Source organism: Ochotona princeps, chromosome 15 (genome assembly GCF_030435755.1).
Source record: "Ochotona princeps isolate mOchPri1 chromosome 15, mOchPri1.hap1, whole genome shotgun sequence".
NCBI classification, from domain to species: Eukaryota; Metazoa; Chordata; class Mammalia; order Lagomorpha; family Ochotonidae; genus Ochotona; species Ochotona princeps.
The window spans coordinates 16,735,189-16,754,725 of record NC_080846.1 but is presented as its reverse complement, the minus strand read 5'-3'; the positions used below and the strand labels follow the sequence as shown (position 1 = coordinate 16,754,725).

The 19,537-nt window shown below is 50.0% G+C and overlaps 1 protein-coding gene across 2 annotated transcripts; it reads left to right on the top strand.

Annotated features, from left to right (window-relative positions):
* The first annotated feature begins 4,363 nt into the window (after positions 1-4,363).
* NACA (nascent polypeptide associated complex subunit alpha) lies at positions 4,364-16,181 on the top strand. 2 transcript variants are annotated; one of them, XM_004589685.3, is made up of 8 exons: positions 4,364-4,456; positions 5,235-5,306; positions 14,215-14,300; positions 14,469-14,546; positions 14,808-14,954; positions 15,258-15,386; positions 15,751-15,873; positions 16,048-16,181. In XM_004589685.3, the coding sequence occupies exons 2-8, from the start codon at positions 5,237-5,239 to the stop codon at positions 16,060-16,062; spliced, it is 648 nt and encodes a 215-aa protein (XP_004589742.1). In that variant the 5' UTR covers positions 4,364-4,456; positions 5,235-5,236; the 3' UTR covers positions 16,063-16,181. The 2 variants fall into 2 exon arrangements, with proteins under 2 accessions (XP_004589742.1, XP_058529330.1); XM_058673347.1 differs by lacking the exon at positions 4,364-4,456 and adding an exon at positions 4,826-4,989.
* Positions 16,182-19,537: the final 3,356 nt, after the last annotated feature.

Sequence of the window (19,537 nt, the reverse complement as noted above, 5' to 3'; positions counted from 1 at the left end):
TCTAATCCCGGCAGCTCCACTTCCCATCCAGCTCTCTGCTTGTGGCCTGGGAAAGCAGTTGAGGACGGCCCAAAGCCTTGGGACCCTGCACCCGTGTGGGAGACCTGGAGGAGGTTCCTGGTTCCCGGCATCGGATTGGCGCACACCGGCCCGTTGCAGCTCACTTGGGGAGTGACACATCGGATGGAAGATCTTCCTCTCTGTCTCCTCCTCTCTGTATATCCGGCTTTCCAATAATAGTAAATCTTTTAAAAAAATTAATCTGCTTGAAAAAAATCTGCTTGTAGGGACTAGCATTATGGTGCAGCAGGTTGAGCTGCTACCTGTAAGGATGGCATTCCATTTGCATTACCAGTTAAAGTCCCACTGCTTCTCTGGTGATGTGCTTGGGAAGACAGCAGGAGATGGCTCAGTTACTCAGGCCTCTGCCACCCATTTGGGAGACCAAGAAAAAGTTCAGGTTCCTGGCTTCAACCTGACCCAGTGTCAGCTGTTCTAGGCAATTAAGGAGTTAATTGCTGATTGGAGGATTCGTTCATTCCCTCGCTCTTGCTCTCTTTATAACTCTGCTTTTTGAATAAATAAAATCTTCCTTTAAAACAATAACCTGCTACAGATTTATTAAATGTTGAGTCCCCCACTTGTAATTGCCTTGAAAAGGCTGTGCCAAATGTTACAACATAAGTCTTCTGGTCAGTGGCTGCATGCTGAAAGTGGGCTGGGATTCAGATAAAGGAGTCTGACTTCAGTCTGTTTTGTTTTGTTTTGTTTTTAAGATTTATTTATTTTTATGGGAAAGGCAGATTAGATTTATAGAGACAGAAAGATCTTCCATTCGCTGATTCACTCCCCAAATGGCCACAACAGCCAGAACCAAGTCAATCTGAAGCCAGGAGCTTCTTCCAGGTCTGCCACGTAAGTGCAGAGTTCCAATGACTTGAGCCATCCTCTACTGCTTTTCCAGGCCATAAGCAGAGAGGTAGATAGGAAGTGGAGTAGCTGGGACACAAACACACCCCTGTGGAATCCTGGCACTTGCAAGGTGAGGATTTAGTCACTGAGTCATTATGTCAAGGCCTTCAATCTATTCTTAATCTCTTGTGGAGATACTGCTTCCTGAGAATTTGAAAATTTCCCATTCCTGATAAACTCCATCTCATTGAATCCAAATTCACTAATCCATATTTTGCTATGGTAAAGATGTCCAAAATTTTAAAATCACTTCCAGTATATTTTAAATCTTTTTCCAGTGCAGGCTTTTGATGGAATGATTAGAACCAGACCTGGAACACCTAGGTTCCCTATTAGAGTGCCTGTATTCAAACTCTAGCCCCAATTTTTCTTAATAAAAATTTTATTTTTTTCTCTTTTTTTAAAGATTTATTCATTTTTTTTTTTATTATTACAGCCAGATATACAGAGAGGAGGAGAGACAGAGAGGAAGATCCTCCATCCGACGTGTCACTCCCCAAGTGAGCCGCAACGGGCCAGTGTGTGCCAATCCGAAGCCGGGAACCTGGAACCTCTTCCGGGTCTCCCACGCGGGTGCAGGGTCCCAATGCATTGGGCCATCCTCAACTGCTGTCCCAGGCCACAAGCAGGGAGCTGGATGGGAAGTGGAGCTGCCGGGATTAGAACCGGTGCCCATATGGGATTCCGGGGCGTTCAAGGCGAGGACTTTAGCCGCCGGGCCCTAAAAATTTTATTTTTGATGATGTTTACACAGCTGATTAGGGTGGGAAGGGTCGAGGATTAGGGGAAAGTGGGTGTGACCATCATTTCCAAATTTTGCTGTTCCTGTGTCTGGAGGAAGGAGGGGAAGCCGTACACAGCCTCCCATCCACCTCAGTGCTCGGGCATAGGGAACGTCTGCCAGATGTCATCCCAGGGTCCTCCATGTACAGCATGCTCCAAAGGTTCTTTCCAGTGGTGTCAGTGATTCTGAAACGCTGTCAATCTCACCACTCCAAAGATGAAGTGATCCTTCCAAGGTCCATTGGTTGACATAGTCCACCTTCGAGTCTCCATGTGCCAAGATACTTGCTGTCAACTCTTGGCTGGGTAGCTGACCAATTTGTTCTGCCCTCTTTCCTCTGCTATGGTACCGGATGTCTTCTGCAGGCCCCAGTGGGCTGCCATATCCTCCTTGTGCAGCTGTGTCTCCATCCACTACTCCATCTAAACCACAAAGGAGACCCAGTTCTGACACATACACTCCACAATCAGATCACAGATCCTGTGGTTGTCCCCATAGTTGGAGTTCTGAGTCCAGCAATTCAGTTACGGGGAATCCCCAGAGAGACCTTGTCTGGAATAATCCCAGACCTGACTTGTGTGTGCTTGTCAGTACAGGGTCCAGCTCAGTCCGTCATCCACATCAGCCTATACACACACTAGTAGTTGGCAACTGCTGGATCGGTTGCCTCCAGCCGTATCTCTTATTAAACCTGTGGTACTGTGGTCCAGACCAACCCTGCCCCACCATACACTCTGCCCTCACGTACACCAGCAGGAACTACAGCTAGTCAGTGACCCCCAATTAACCCCACCAGGCCCGAACCCACCCCCAGTTCTTGTGCATGCGAGTATGTCCAGTAGAGGTCCAGTCTGTCCCATATTCCATTGAGCTCTCGTACCCGTCAATGGGCACTGAAGTCTAGCTCAACCCAGCCAACTCCACTATCCAGCCCACACTCAGGCCAGCAAGTGCCACTGTCTGTCTAACCAGGCCCACCCTCAGCCTGGTTCTCTTGCTCATTAGTGGGAGTTACAGCCCATCAGAATACTCAGTTTCCCTACTGGACACATTCCCAGCCTCAGATCTTGCACTATCCAGGTGGTTCTGCAGTCTAGCTTGATAGGATTTGCTCCCAGTCCCAGTTCTTGACAGCTGATGCTGCAGCAAATCCCAACCCGCCTGTTCTTACTCTGGCTCCATGCGTGCATCAGTGGGTACAGTCCATTAGCCCAGCCTGGTTCTCCCTCTAAGCCTGTTCACATGCAGGCCAACAGGTATCGTAGCCCTGCCAGCCTGGTCTGCCCCGAAGTTCCAGCTCCCACGCTCAACAGTGGCCCAGCAGGGGAGCTCCTGCAGACCCCCCACCATACCAGACTCACAACCTTATCCCCCAGGTCTAAAGTGTGCTGGTGTGTGCTTTGGTCTAGTCAGGCACTGCCCACCGCACTTCAGCATTTGCCAGCAGATGCTGCAGCCTGGCTTGGCCCAACCTGGTCTGTCCCCAGTTCCAGCTCATGCTGGTGGGTACTACAGCTTAGCCCAGCTCAGCCAACCCCCGGTTCTGGCCTTAGTGTGAGCTGATTGGTGTTTAGGCCCAACCTGGATGTCCTGTACCCTGTCCTGGTTCTCAGATCCACAATGAAGTATTATGAACTGGCCCAGCAAAGCCCACCCCCACACCTGAGCCACACTGGCAGGTACCGTAACCTAGCCTGGTCTGGGTTGTTCCCAGTCTTGCTTTTTGCACTGACCTACAGGGACTGCATCCTGACAAAGGAATTCCCCAAACTCCTCTATCACTTCTCTTCCCCATGGCAGATCTGCACACCACTGGGTCCTTGCCTAGCCCCAATTCTGATCTGAACTTCTTGCTAACCTAGAGATTAGGAGGCAGCAGGTGTGGGAGACCTGGATGGAATGCCCAGCTCCCAGGCACAGCTGTTGTAGACATCCGAAAAGTGAACCTCTCTTTCTTGTTCCCTGGCTTTTCAAATAACTAGATTCCACAATGGTCTTAAAGCTAGTAGGCCAGTTAAATGTCTTGGAGAATTTAGATACACATTGAGTCCTATTTTAGGATTGAAGAGTGTGTAAGTCTGTGGCCTGTTGAGGAACAAAACACTGATGTTTCACATTCTACTTTTCAAGAATCCTACTACAATGCCTGGGTTCTTGAAATGAAGGATTTGGAGGATATTCAACAAGTGCCCCCAAAGAGCAGGCAGAAATACAGAAATAATTTGGGGCCTATGTTTTCCGAGAAGGGGGGTCCTCTGTAACAATTTCAACGGCATGTGCTAGAAAAGAAAGAAAGGGTTAACCTAGGCTACTATCTACTCTTCCGTGTCCTTCGCAGTTCATTTCCAGCATTATTCGCAGCGCCCCGAGGGCGGAGCCCACTTCTCTCGCGGCTCCCAGGCAGGGAGGAGTCCGCCGGCCGTCAGGGGGACGGGGCCGCTCCTTAGCTGAGCCGGTTCGCCCGGTTCTGAATTCTTCCCTTATTTAGCCCTCGTCACCACCCCTGCTGTGGGAACAGCTGGGCGGACGGTCATCCAAAAGGAAGTGGTTGCCGGAGGCTCCTGACCCGGAATCGGATCCCGGCCCCGCCCCCGCCCCCGCCCCCGCCCCGCCGCGCCAGGCTTCCTTCTGCAACAGGCGTGGGTCACGCTCTCGGTCGCTCTCTTTCTGCCGCCATCTTGGTTCCGCGTTTCCTTCACGGTAAGTACTGTCTGCGCCGCTAAGTCTCTATCCACAGCCATCCGCCTTCCTTGTGGGCAGGGTCGCCCTGGGGATTGAGAATTAAAGACAGTTGGAAGCGTTTTGGGCCCTCAGGCTTTCTGTATTCGTCCCTGGACCTCAGGACAAACTGGGTTTTTGCCGTTGGTGTCTGGCAAAAGCAGGGCATCAGGGCCGCGGGGCTCGGGTCCCCGGCTTCGGTGGGACATGGGAGGCTTTGGCCGTGTTGGAGGTGGAAGCGGAGTGCCTGTGCTTTAGGAACGGCTTCCTGAGAACCCGGAGGAGGTTAAGGGGTCACGGCCTTAGAACCCTTCACACCGTATTGATTGTCACAAGCGAATGTTAGGACTTAACTGTCCCTCCTTCCCCCTCTCCGGTTTCCCTGTTGACTCTCGAAAAAGGGGCAGACTGGGAAGCTGTCCCTCGGGCTGAGAACGCAGTGGCGATCGCTGGCCTTGTGGGGTTTGAGTGTGGAGTGCAGATACGAACCCGTGCCGTCTTCGCACAAGCTCGAGGTGATGGGCTTGCGGAGGATCCGAAGGTCGCGTGGTTTGCTGCCTGTTGCCGGCTGCTTTTGGGGGGCAGCTTGTCCGCGGACATTCGCGTTTGCCTTGAACTTACTTTCTGTCTCTCTCTCTCTCTCTCTCTCTCTCTCTCTCTCTCATAAGCCCTCCACAGTTTTTAAGGATATTTGGCCCTGGGTTACACAGGACATTCGTGCTAGCCAATTCAGGCTCCCTTTTTTATTCCCTTCCTACAGAAATGCCCGGTGAAGCCACAGAAACGGTCCCTGCTACTGAGCAGGAGTTGCCACAGCCCCAGGCTGAGACAGGTAGGTGTCCCTTGCCCGTGGTCGTTAGCTGGGGAGTTGGGGGTTGACGAGGATGCCCCTGTACCTTTTAGAGTTACCAGCTATCATTGAAGTGGGGTTACAGTTTGACTTAATAGGAAAGAAGGCGAAGGAATGTAGAAAAACGGAAAACCGTCTATACAGTTCCCCATAAGATGTGTGGACATGTAAAGTTCCCTGGCCTGTTGGTGGTTTAGCCAATTGCTAGACATGGGTAAACTCACCTCACCTGGCACTGGGAGAGAAGGGGCTCAGTGATTCTTACCCATTGAGGTTGAGTGACTCAGTCTCATGAAGGAGACCCGAGCTGGTGAGAAGTTGCAGCCAGAAAGTTGCATCGAGGTTTTAGGTGTCAGGGCCAGGCCCTGTTCCTCCATCACATGTCTGGTTGGCACGGTGGCCGGGGTATATGTGGCCTACTGGGCCCCAGAGCCCTCCGAAGTCAGTTCACGCATTTTCCCAGTAGGTGCTGATATATTTATAGGGTGCTGGAGTCATGTCTGTATTGGAAGTCAGGATTGATGGGAGTGAATCCTTTCTTTGCCTTTTCTTGAGCCTTGGAAATCGTGGATGTAGAATATGGTATGAGGGCAGGTTTTGAATTCTGGTTCAAATCTGTCTGGAAAACTGGATGTGGTGGAAAACTTTTTGAAGTGATAGTCTTACTGATGAAGTTGTGTGATAAGAATGAAAGGCATCTAAAGGCTGTACCCTGGTTTCCTCTGTTTTCATGATAAATTTGCTGTTTCTTCAAATTCTACCTGTGGCTTAAGGGCAATGCCTGTATCCTTTTAGAGTTAAAGTGGAGTTGTTTGTAACTAGAAGCATGACGGTTTGGTCTCCACCTGCTTGGTTTCAGCAGCTGAAGGGATTACTACAGCTGCTAGAGCAGAAAGGGGGGCTGGGAGCCCGGGGAGCTATGGGAAATACCAGACCACACTGATCTGAAGGAACGGGGTAGGGGGGACAAAGGACTAGTCTAGAACCTGTCATCTTAATGCTAGACAAGATTTTAGAGCTTGTATTGTTAACTCACTTTTAGAAATTTGGAGACAAGTTCGGCTAAATTTAGTCACCTGGTTTCAAGTTTCAAAACTTGAAATGCCATGTACTTCTGAACAGTCCCTAGGCAGTGCTGTTAAACATGCATCTGAACAATCTGAGGGCCTACAGGTTCATAAAAAGATGGGCTGACTATGAAAGTTCAGGATTTGTGTATAGGTCAGTAGAACTAATTGAGTAACTTACTGAGGAGAATAGATTATGGTGCCAAAGCAGGTAATTTAAACCTTATGTCTTGAAGTCCTTTTAGAAAAAAAAAAATCACTCCAAATTTAGGTTTCTAAATTCGTATTTGAAAGCACTTGTACTGTAATCGTAAGATTTTGGCCTACCAACTTTCTGGAGAAAACTAGCTGTAGTATCTGTCTTGTCTCAGTGGGATTCCATAGGAATTAAGAATGATTAGGTGAGTGAGCTGTGACTTTGGATACTTCTGGGGTGTTTTGGGGATTTTTTTTCATGCTCCCTTCGGGCCTTGAGCATTTGTTGATCCAGTTAATCCTGCGTTGTTTTTTGGATGACAGACGGTTTTTTGTCCCTGACAAAGTCTTTGCTAAGTTTTATTGTGGGTCTATTTTGAATGAATGAAAAATAGCTTGTCTAAATCGATGAGTGAGGATCCAGTATGTTCTTGCCACTCACATTCTTCCAAAATAGAACCACACAATCTGGTTTAGCAAGTTGGGTAATGACTTTATAATACAGTCCCTAGCCTTGTGACTAAGCTGTTCATGTTTGATTGATGTAAGGAAGGTTTGTAGAGACCAGAGAGTCCGGGCCAGTCGTAGCCGTGTTTGGTTTTTGATGAGTAAGTAAATTGTGGCATAAGTTAGCTGATTAAGCTAGTAAAGGGCTAAATTGTGCCAGGTTTTTCCCAGTAGAAGCCTGGGGTGTAAGAACCTTATTTTTTGGTTTTGTTTTTTCTTATTCAACTCTGGTTTGCCATTATTGCCACTGCTTGCTCCAGTTGTCAGTATCTGTTTCCATCAGTCAGGTCCTTGGGTAGACAGGCCGACATGGCTGCTCTCCTGTGGTGATGCTGTGGGCCAGGTGAACCACTTGGGAGTAGGGTGCATGTCATGGAAGGTCCCAGCTGGGAAGATGGACAGGCGTGCTCAGCTCACTACCAGGCTCTGCTTCAGTTTACAGATAAGCTGCTCTGAGATTGTTCTTCCTACCCTAAAATAGTTGGTTTATTTTAGTAGAACTTGGAAAGTATGGGGGGTGGGGAAGATTGATATTGTCTGTCACCTTCGTGGTGACTCAAACCTCAGATTTTAAAATCCAGTGTTTCCTATGAGGCATGTTGTACCAAGTTGGGCGGCTACGTAACTCACCTTGTTTTTGTTTCTGTTTTTGTTTTTTCTTTCCCTTCTTTATCTTTGCTTTTCCAACTGTGCTGTGTTCAGCTTTGCCTGGCACTGCTGCCTTAGGGCAACCTGGACCTTCCCTTGCCCCCCAGCAATGCCCCCTGGCAACTGCTAACCAGCCTTCCCCATTCCCATCCGCCACTACAGTCACCTCAACCCCTAGTGAAATTCCTTTTCCCCTGCCATCCTCTGGAACAGCCCTGCCTTTGGCTGCCCCTGACACTCCAGTTTTCCTACCAAACTTAATAGGGCCTCCAATCTCCCCAGCCGCCTTAGCTCTAGCCTCCCCCATGATAGCTCCTAGTCGGAAAGGTGCCCACTCCCCTTCACCTCCCTTGGCTTTGGTGGCCTTGGCTCCCCACTCGAAAATTCCAAAGAGTTGTGCCTCGCCAACTCTTACCTCACCACCTATAGTTGGTATCACTGGGTCAGGGTCAGTGACATCTGTGTCTGCCCCCAAGGCTCTTGCAGAATCAAAGACCTCTCCTATACCCATTCTCCCACAAGTAGGTCCTAATCGGAAAGGCACTGCCAGTGCTGTTCCCTCTAGCTGTGCCGCACCCCCAGCAGCTGCTCAGGCTGGGGTAGCTGGCTGTCCTCAGGCACCAGCCACCACTCCCCTTACTTCCCCACACAGCTCTGTAAACCCCACACTAAAGGAACCCACTAGTGCACCTGCTGCCTCTTCTCAAAGGGCTGCACCTCCCAGCGTCATTCCAGGTTCTCATCTACCACCTTTACACCAGAGTTCTGCTGGTTTGCCTGTCCAGCCATTAGGTCAGACATGCCCTAGTGATCTGTCCAGTTCTGCCCTGAGTACCATTTCTGTGGAGCGTTCTTTAGGAGCCTCTTACTCTTCTCAGAAATCTGCACTTCCCTCCCTTTCTCCCAGAAGTGAGCTGGCTCCTAGTTCTGTGACTGCTTTTCCAGTAGGGGCTCCAGCTTCCCCTCTGGCTCCATCCATTAATAAAGGACCTATAACCTGCACCCCTTCTGACTCCCCACACAGAACTGCTGCTTCATTATGTCCTACAGACTCTTTTGTTCTCAAGGGTTCTAATGTCACTCATCATCAGCCTTTGGGGACCACGATTCTTGCTTCTTCCGGAATAGGCTTTGAAGAGGCCCCAGTCTCTTCCTTAGGAACCTCCCCACTTGTGACTAACCCCTCTATCACTTCTGCAGCACCTGCTGCCTTTCAGGTAGCTTCTTGTGTGTCTTCTCCAATCTCATCAGGCCCTACCAGTAGAAGAGAGCCAGTTTCCCCTCCTGTCTTGGTTAGAGCACCTGCTGCTCCCCAGGGGTTCCCTACCCCACAAGCATCAATTCCCCTGGGCGATTCAATATTTCCTCTGCCAGTCTCTACAGATATGAACCTCCCAAGCCAAAAAGATCTCCAGACTGTACCAGCTTGTCCTGTAGGATCCCCTGTTTGTGTATCCCAGGCAGAACTCCCTACCAAGAAAGACCTTGCTCTACCACCATCGGCCTTGGCAGCCCCAGAACATTTCCCTTGTCCCCAAAATAAGTTGTCTGCTCCGGAGATGCCACTTTGTCCAGAAACTACCCTGGCAAAGGAAATCCTTGTGGAGCCTCTCCCTGTAGGCAAGCCAGCCATTGCTCCTGCCTCTCCTCTGTGTGGGAGTTCTCCGGCCTGCATCATCAAGAAAGATTCTTATGCAAGCCCAGACCCTGCTGATCGTGTCCTCAAAAGTTCTTTGACCTCTCCACTGATGGTTCCATCTTCTTTGGAAAGTGGTGACCCTACTGAGGTGGCCCCCACTCCTGTCACTGTGGACAGCCCTTTCCTGGAAGGAGCTGTCTTTTCACCTCTAGCCACAAAAGGGACTTCTACTCCTCCCACTGCACCTGTGGCTCCAGCGATGAGTGGATTCTCTCAGACTGTTTCTGCTTCCCTGGCTACTTCTGCCCTGCCCTCTGAAATTCCCAAGGCTTCGCCCTTTCCCTCGCTTCCTCCAGCCAGCACTTCTCCAGGCACAGAGAAAGTTGGTGACATTTCTCACAGCTCATTGCCTCCTGTGGTTTCTTCTGAGGGTTACCCAGGTGGGGACACTGGTGCTCCAGCCACTGCACTTGTCAAGGGCACTCTGACTTGCCCATCTCCTTCAGGATCTCTCACATCTCCTGAGACTAAAACACTTCCAACCAAGAAAGAGTCTCCTCAGTGTCCTCTTCCTGATGTTCCTGTAGGGAATCTCTCACCCCCTTCTCTCCCAGAGGACGCTCTGTCCCTACAAGGCCCTGAAATCTCACTAGCCAAGAAGCAGTCTTTTACTTCTCCATCTTCCCTAGAGGTCCCTGCTGCCCCAGCCATGACTCCTCCCAAAGAGGCTCCAAAGGGGGCTCCTGCTACTCTAGCTACCCCATCTTCTGCTTCCTCAGCTAAGAGCTCTCCCTCACCAAAAAAGACCCCACCCTCCAAAGGGACCTCTGCTTCCACAGCTGTGACAACTTCCCTCTCCAAAGGAACCCCAACTACCCCATCATCCAAAGAGACCCCTATTGCCCCAGCTGCAACTCTTTCCCCTAAAGAGATTCTGACAACATTAGCCCTCAAAGAGGTCCCAGATAACCCATCCACCAAAGAAAGCTCCACTCCTCCAGCAATCACCATCTCCAAGAAGAACTCAGCCCCCAAAAGAGACCCAGCCACCCCACGCCCCAAAAAGGCTTCCACTCCCAAAACTGTGGCACCTGCCTCCCCCAAAGAAGGCCCAGACAACCAGCTCCCCAAAGGGGCCTCCACTCCCCCAGCTGGGGTTCTTCCCACCCCCAAAAAGGGCTCAGCCCACAAAGGAGGTCCTGCTAGCCCATCTCCCAAAGAGACGTCTATAATTCCAGCTGTAACACTTCCCTCCTCCACCAGAGACAGTCCAGCTACGCCATCCTTCACAAAGGCTCCAGCCTCCAAGGAAAGCTCAACTGTCCCACCCCCCAAAGAAGTCCCAACTACAACTCCTCCCTCTCCCAAAAAGACCCTACTCTCAAATGAGGCCACCACTCCCCCAGCTGAGACTCCCCGCTCTCCTAAAAAGGCCTCAGCCTCAAAAGAGGCCTCCATTCCAGGTGCGACTCCCTCCCCCAAAAAGACTCCAGCCCCAAAAGAGGACTCTACTCCAGCTGCGACTCCTTCCCCAAAAAAAACCTCAGCCGTGACTCCCCCCTCCCCTAAAAAGCCCCCAGCCTCAAAAGAGGCCACTACTCCCCCAGCTGAGACTCCCCCCTCTCCCAAAAAGGCCGCAGCCTCAAAAGAGGCCACTACTCCCCCAGCTGAGACTCCCCCCTCTCCCAAAAAGGCCGCAGCCTCAAAAGAGGCCACCACTCCCCCAGCTGAGACCTCCCCCTCCCCCAAAAAGGTCCCAGCCCCAAAACAGGCCTCCATTCCCCCAGCTGAGACTCCCCCCTCTCCTAAAAAGGCCCCAGCCGCAAAAGAGGACTCTACTTCAGCTACGACTCCCTCTCCAAAAATGACCCCAGCCCCAAAAGGGAACTCCTTTCCCTCAGCTGTGACTGCCCCCTCCCCTAAAAAACCCCCAGCCTCAAAAGAGGGCTCCACTCCCCCAGCTGAGACTCCCCCCTCTCCCAAAAAGGCCACAGCCTCGAAAGAGGCCACCACTCCCCCAGCTGAGACTCCCCCCTCTCCCAAAAAGGCCGCAGCCTCAAAAGCGGCCACCACTCCCCCAGCTGAGACTCCCCCCTCTCCCAAAAAGGTCCCAGCCCCAAAACAGGCCTCTACTCCCCCAGATGTGACTCCTCCCTCTCCTAAAAAGATCCCAGCCTCCAAAGAGGTCTCCATTCCCCCAGCTGCAACTCCTCCCTCCTCCAAAAAAACCCCAGGCCTGAAAGGTGCCCCAGCTACTCCAATCCCCAAAGAGAGCCCAGGTACCCCATCTCCTAAAGAGACCCTTATTCCCGCTGTGACACCTCCCTCTCCCAAGGAGGTCCCAACTGCATCCACAAAGGAGAGTTCAGCTACCCCATCCCCCAAAGAGGTCCCCACCCCTCAAGCTGCAGCTAAGCCCTCCAAAAAGACTCTAGTTACCAAGGAAGGTCCAGCTGTCCAACCCCCCAAAGAGCTCCCAGCTGCAACTCTTTCTTCCTCCAAAAAGGCCCCAGCCCCCAAAGGAACCCCAGCCGCAAGTCCTCCCACCCCCAAAAAGGCTCCAGCTTCCAAGGGAAGCCCAGCTATCCCACCTCCCAAGGAGATCCCTACAACTTTGGCCCCTGCTCCTCCAGCTGCTGCTCTTCCCTCCCCCCAAACGGCCTCATCCTCTAAAAAGGCCTCTGCTCCCTCAGCTGAGACCCCTCCAGCCCCTAAAGGAGCCCCTACTCCCTCTGCCTTCTCCAAAATGGCCCCTGGCCCCAAAGAGCCTCCTATCCACCCTACGGAGAGCTCACTTAAACCACTAGAGACTCCTACTCCTCTAGCTGCAGCTCCTCCCTCTACTAAAAAGATTGTAGCCACTCCGGTTCCCAAAGGAGGCCCAGGGGCCTCTGTTCAAGAGGCCTCCACAACCCTGGGCGTGAGTTCTCTCTCCCCACAAAAAGCTACAGCTCCCAAGGGGACTCCTAGTCCCCAGGCTGTGACCCCTTCTTCCCCCAGAGGTTCCCCTGGTGCTCCAGTATCAGTCACAAGCCCCACGGAGGCCATTAGCCCCCAGGAATCAGCAGGGCTCCCCATTCCCAAGGAAGCTCTTGCTCCAGTTCCAGGAAGTTCACCTGTTGTGGCAGCTGTCACACAGAGTGGTCCAGCAGCCAAGAAGAGTCCTGCTGCTTCAACTTCTGCTTGCTCAGATCTCTCAGCTAAGAATGACACTAAAGGATCCGTTTCAGCAGTGGCTACAGCCTCTGTGCAGACAGTGCAGGTTCAGAAAGACTCTGCAAAGACTGCAAAAGTAGTCCCTAGCTCTCCTATGAAAAACAGGGACTCTTTTCATTCCCCAAAGGGTCCCTTGGCTCCCCCAACTGAGTCTAAGGTAGCTAGCCCTTCAGCAGCAGCTGCTTCTGAGAAGGTCCTTGCTAAAGTTGGATCAGCCTCTGTCCCTCCACCAGCCACTCCACCAGCCTCTCTGCCTTTTGCTCCCCCCCCAGTTCCCCCTCTGCTTCCTAAACAGCAAGTTCTGCCGTCCTCACCTGGGCTGGTCCTGGAACCACCCCCTAAACCCGCAGCCCCTGCTGATGAGGATGAGCTGCCGCCTCTGATCCCCCCGGAACCAATCTCCGGGGGAGTGCCTTTCCAGTCGGTCCTCGTCAACATGCCCACCCCTAAATCTGCTGGAATCCCTGCCCCAACCCCCTCTGCCAAGCAGCCTGTTCTGAAGAACAACAAGGGTATTTGCCTTGGTTTGCCGTGTGCATGGTGTGTTACCCACACCCCTCTTTTGGGGCTACCCACCAATACTAACCCTAGGATGCGCCGCTTTCTACAGTGTATCTGCTTGTGTTTAGATGTAGAACATAGAGTGATGGTTCTAAATGCAAAACCAATCTTGATATTCATCACCTCAGGTCGTTTGGTGTGATCCAGAATAATCCTTGGTCCGCCATCTTTTTCAACCTACCTGATGTGACATTGAAAACCAAGACCCACCAGCTCTTTGGTTTGCTCTAATTCCCTACCACATCACTAACCTTGTCCCTGGGCCTGGGATTTACTAAAATATTGGGGAGTGTGAAATGTCTGCTTCTTATCGCTTCTTAGTAATGACCAGTTGCCCAGGGATGTCCTTTTTAAAATGTAGAAACCTCTTTTTCATAGCCTTAGAGTGGTACCAATGTGCGCTTTGTTTTCCACGGTAGTCTATTGATGCTTGGCTTTTGAATGGAGAGAAAGCAATGTGTTTGGGGTAGAGAAGGTGACTATTGGAGCTGTAATTGGCCATTGAGAATCTTCTAGCTGTAGTGATCCAGTCAAATGGCTGTGATGAATGGCCTGAAAACTAGGATGAATGTGTATAGACACCTGTTTCTGGCCTCCTCTAACCTGGTTTAAAGGAAGCCAGGACAGCACCCTGCCTGTTCTGCCTCTGCGATGTGATTTTTACTGTTTTACATTTACAAATGTACAGAGATACCTTCTGCCAGAACCTGTCTGGGATTGTGCTATCATGGGGTGAAATTAGAGTTAATGGAGCATTGGTGTTGACTTGTACCAAGAAATAAAAACCTTGAGGTAAAGAAAGCAGTTAACAGTGCATAAACTGCTTGGACTATCTAGCAAACTTCTCATTTCTTGGACTGGGTCTTTAATAGATGTGTACTCACTGGTTTATAACAGAGTTGGAGACCCTCAAGCTGGCTTCCCACAAACCAAGTGGTTTGCATTTAACTTTGTCAGATCTAGCATAAAGCAGTGACTTGTAGTCCAGACAGGCCATGGTAAGGTACCTTCCTTGCAAGCTCCGCTATGAAATGCTAAGAGTGGTTTTTCATCTTAGGATCTGGAACAGAATCGGACAGCGATGAGTCCGTGCCGGAGCTTGAGGAACAGGATTCCACACAGGCAACCACACAGCAGGCCCAGGTGGGTATTCTCTTGCTGGTATACGTCCTTGAATTAAGGGGCCAATGAGCAGTCAGAGTTGATCAGATATGACTTTTGTACTTGGGACTTGCAAGCTTTCATAAAGTGAACCATATGGAGCACGTGGCATCTACATCTTGGTTTCATTTACTCAAACTTGTTTTTCAGCTGGCCGCAGCAGCTGAAATCGATGAAGAACCTGTCAGTAAGGCTAAACAGAGTCGGAGTGAAAAGAAGGCACGGAAGGTAAGATTGTGGGTAACACACAAGGTTGAAGTGGATCTGTAGTAGAACCCTTGGTGGTAGTGGTTGAATCCTACTTTAGTTAAATTAAAGTAGCGAAAGGCACTGTGCCAGAAAACCCAGGAACGTTCAAAAATAGCTTCCTAGTCTTGTATAAACCTCTTCAACTGGGAAAAGACTTTGCTGTGGATGTTGTATTACTGTGTTCTTGCATCCTGAAGCTAACTCTGAGTTAAAAACCTGGTGTTATTTTCTGTTCTGCAGGCTATGTCCAAGCTGGGCCTGCGGCAGGTTACGGGGGTCACCAGAGTCACTATCCGGAAATCTAAGAATATCCTCTTTGTCATCACAAAACCCGACGTCTACAAGAGCCCAGCCTCAGACACCTACATCGTTTTTGGGGAAGCCAAGGTGAGAAGAGTTTTCTACAGCTTGTTCTAGACCAAGGTTTCTCAACCTCAGGACTATTCACAATTTGAATCAGGTAGTTCTTTGTGGTGGAAGGGCCATTCCTGCATCTTTGCTGTTTAGCAGCATTATATTCAGTTACAATAGCCAAGGAAATGTCCACTGATTGTCACCTGTTCCCTGGGGAACAATTATATATATTTAGCTTAATAAATAGGTTCAGATCAGGATTTAATCAAAAATGTATGCATGTTTTCTATTTGCTAAACACTAATTACTTGAATTTCTGTATTTTCTGCCCTGTAGATTGAAGACTTATCTCAGCAAGCACAACTAGCAGCAGCTGAGAAATTTAAAGTTCAAGGTGAAGCTGTCTCCAACATTCAGGAAAACACACAGACTCCAACTGTACAGGAGGAGAGTGAAGAGGAAGAGGTATACCAGCAGATTTCTTACTTTGAATGCACTTGGTTACAATGTTTGTTTAGGCAAATGTGTACTGTATTGGTTTAGGCCAGGGATGGGAATGTCTACCCCTGCCAAAGCAACTGCAGGCAGCACTGGAAATTCACAAAGTCTTTAGCAGGCTAGTTTGTAAATTGAAAATTAGTATGGCCTGTGAGTCATGTTATAAATATCCAAAGGCATTAGCAATAAAAGATTTTCACTCTTGCTTTTGGCACTCAATCTCCAATGAGTGGCTTTTGAAATAAATACATTAACTAGTTTCAAGAAACTGATTCTAAAGATACTCGTGCCTTTAATTTATTGAGGCTTTTTATCCACCCCCTCCTCTCAGGTTGATGAAACAGGTGTGGAAGTTAAGGATATAGAGTTGGTCATGTCACAAGCAAATGTTTCCAGAGCAAAGGCAGTCCGAGCCCTGAAGAACAACAGTAATGATATTGTAAATGCTATTATGGTGAGTGTCTAAGCCTTACTCTGACCTGTTGATGACATTTTTCTCTGCTTAACGTCAGCCGCTTGGGCAGCATTGTTCCAAAGCCTGTTCTCAGTTGCTTTAGGGTTCAGTGACCTGAGCTTGCCTACACTGTCTATAACTACCTCTAATTTTGTTTTCCTCTCTCTCTTACAGGAATTAACAATGTAACCATCTGAAAAACAAGGACTTTTTTTTGGGGGGGGGGGGGCGTGTTTCAAAGAGTAACGCAGCTTGGTCTGAAATTTGTACTGTTTCTATCATTAATAAAGTTATGGCTTCTTGTTGGATGAACTCAGTAGATGCTTGGTCTCTTCCCCAGAAAAATCATGGAGCTTCTTATAATGTAGTAATCATAAGATTTTTTTTTTTTTAAGATTTATTTATTTTTATTAAAAAGTCAGATATACAGAGAGGAGGAGAGACAGAGAGGAAGATCTTCCGTCCGATGATTCACTCCCCAAGTGAGCCGCAGCTGCCGGTGCTGCACCGATCCGAAGCCGGGAACCAGGAACCTCTTCCAGGTCTCCCATGCGGGTTCAGGGTCCCAAAGCTTTGGGCCGTCCTCAACTGCTTTCCCAGGCCACAAGCAGGGAGCTGGATGGGAAGTAGAGCTGCTGGGATCAGAACCGGCGCCAATATGGGATCCCGGGGCGTGCAAGGCGAGGTCTTTAGCCGCTAGGCCACGCTGCCGGGCCCAGTCATAAGGTCTTGAAAAGATTCAGTGCAGAGTCCCCACTTAATCTGATTTGCGAAGGACAGGCATTAATGGTGCCATCAAGATACAGTTTGGGAACCCCCATGCTGTGATCAGAGAACCTTCTTTGAATCCCTGCTACACTTTTAATCCAGCTTCCTGCTGAGGCATACCTGCAATGCTTCATATTGGTTCCCTGCCACCCTCATGATAGTCTTTGTGTGTAAGAGGTTGTTCAATGAGGAATGGTCTCAAAGCTCAGCACCTTCAAGTGCTAGCATCTCATATGAGCTTCTGTTCATGTCCTAGCTATTCCACTTCTGATCCAGCTGCCTGCTTATGGCCTGGGAAAGCAGTGGAATATGGGCCAGGTTCTTGTGTCCCTGCACCCATGTGAGAAACCAGAAAGCTCCTGACTCCTGGCTTTGGATTGGCTCAGCTCTATTTGTTGGAGCCATAAAGATTTTATTTATTAGAAAGCCAATGCTAAGAGCCAAGGATTTCCTATCAGTATATACCGTATAGGTGCGGGAACACAAGAACTTCATTTCTTCTTCACTGCTTTCCCAGGTACCAAGCTGGAAATTGGGACTTAACACCAGCCCCTCCACCCCAGTCTCCTAACTTGATCTTAGTCCAAAGGCCAAGAATCAGCCTCCTTATTTGTGTTTTTTTCTTGCAAAGTCAGATACACAGAGAGGAAGATCTTTCGTCCAATAATTCACTCCCCAGGTGATCCCAATGGCCGGTGCTGCGCCGATCCAAAGCCAGGAGTCAGCAACTTCCTCCAGGTCTCCCACACGGTGAGGGTACCAAAGCTTTGGGCCATCCTTGACTGCTTTCCCAGGTTACAAGCAGGGAGCTGGATGGGAAGTAGAGCTGCCTGGATAAGAACCAGCACCCATATGGGATACCGGCGTGTTCGAGGCAAGGACTAACCGCTAGGCCAAGGCACATGGCTCACAACAGTTTGATGAAAGCAGGATGAGGTCTAAGAACAGAAATGGGGCCCGGCGGCGTGGCCTAGTGGCTTAAGTCCTCACCTTGCATGCTCCGGGATCCCATATGGGCGCTGCTCCACTTCCCATGCAGCTCCCTGCTTGTGGCCTGGGAAAGCAGTCGAGGACGGCCCAATGCTTTGGGACCCTGCACACATGTTGGAGACCTGGAGGAGGCTCCTGGCTCCAGATCAGCACAGCACCAGCCATTGGGGCCACTTAGGGAGTGAGTCATCGGACAGAAGATCTTCCTCTGTCTCTCCTCCTCTGTATATCTGACTTTGTAATAAAAATAAATCTTAAAAAAAACGGAAATGACATAATTTAGAAGCAAAAATACTAGAATGTTAATATACCTGGAAAGAATATACTAGAATATGTTAACACCATATGCTGTGATATGAACAATTAACCTACTTGCAGTGTCAGTGTCCCTACAGGCACTGGTTCACATCCTAATAGTTATACTTCTGATCCAGCTCCCACCTAATGGGTTGATAAAGTGAATAACACCTCATTACCACGTGAAGACCCAGAGGAGGCAAAAGTGGGGCCCAGCGCCTTGGCCTAGCGGCCAAAGTCCTCACCTTAAAAGCACCAGGATCCCATATGGGTGCTGGTTCTAATCTTGGCTGCTCCACTTCCCATTCAGCTTCCTGCTTATAGCCTGGGAAAGCAGTCAAGGACAGCCCAAAGCCTTGGGACCCTGCACCCACGTGTGACACCTGGAGGAAGTTGCTGGCTCCTGGCTTTGGGTCGGCGCAGCACCGGCCATTGCAATCGCTTGGGGAGTAAATCATCGGATGAAAGATCTTCCTCTCTGTGTATTTGACAGATCATTCATCTGTTGGTTCATTCCTCAAATGTCTGCAACAGCTGGGGTTGGTCCAGACCAAAGCCATGAACTAGGAGCTCCATATAGGTCTCCCACATGTCAGGAGCTAAAGCACCTGGTTCATTTCTCCCTGCTTTCCTAGGCACTATTAGAGAGAGAACCAGATATGGGGGCAGATTCTGTGGGACTGTAGCACCTGCTGGCGGCCTCGGCCCCTGCTGACACACATGAGGTCCTGGGCTGGGAGCGGGCCTTTAGGGGAACTGTGGGCACTCCCTTGTTGGCTGTACCTATCACTGATGAGCGCAAGAGACAGGGCTGGGGGCAGGCCAGACTGCACCAGGCAGCAGCACCTGTCAGCATATGTGAGGACTAGGTCTGCAGGAGGGGTGGGCTAAGCTAAGCTGTGGTACCCATGGGTGTGCATGAGAGTCAGACAGAATATGGGCTAAGCCAAGCTATGCTGCAGCATAGGCTAGAATGTGTAAAAACCAGGGATGGACACAGGCGCAGTGAGGGTTACTGGGGAACATGCTGACTGTATACTCACTGCTATGCCTGAGGATCGGGTCTGTGGTTGCTGGGCTGGACTGGACCACAGCATCTGTAGGTTTGCATGAGATATGGGACTGGGAAAGAATTGACCAGGCAGCTGCATCCACCAGTATATTGGTGCATTGGTTTGTGCAGGTGAAAGAGTACACCGACCCTGCACTGGATGGCACACACAGATTCAAGTATGAAGTCACCTAGGCCGGGTTTCTTGTGGACTCCCCAACTAGACTCCTGGATTCAGATCCTAGCCACAGGGAAAATCACAGGATGTATGGTCTGTCCATGTAGTGCATGCATTGGGACTGAGCCTCCTCAGTTGCTAAAGTCCATGTAGTGGACAGCATCTCCAGATGTATATGGGGAACATGACCACTAGCCCATCTAGCCCAGCAGAGCACATTCACTGTCTTGTCAGAGGATGGAAAGCAGAACAGGTTGGAAAATTCTGACCAAGCTTTGCAGCATGTCCTGGGGTCTGTGCATACACTAAGGTGGACTTTGTCAACCAGTAGATCTTGGAAAGATTTTTTTCAACCCTAGAGCAAGGAAAACAGCATCTCA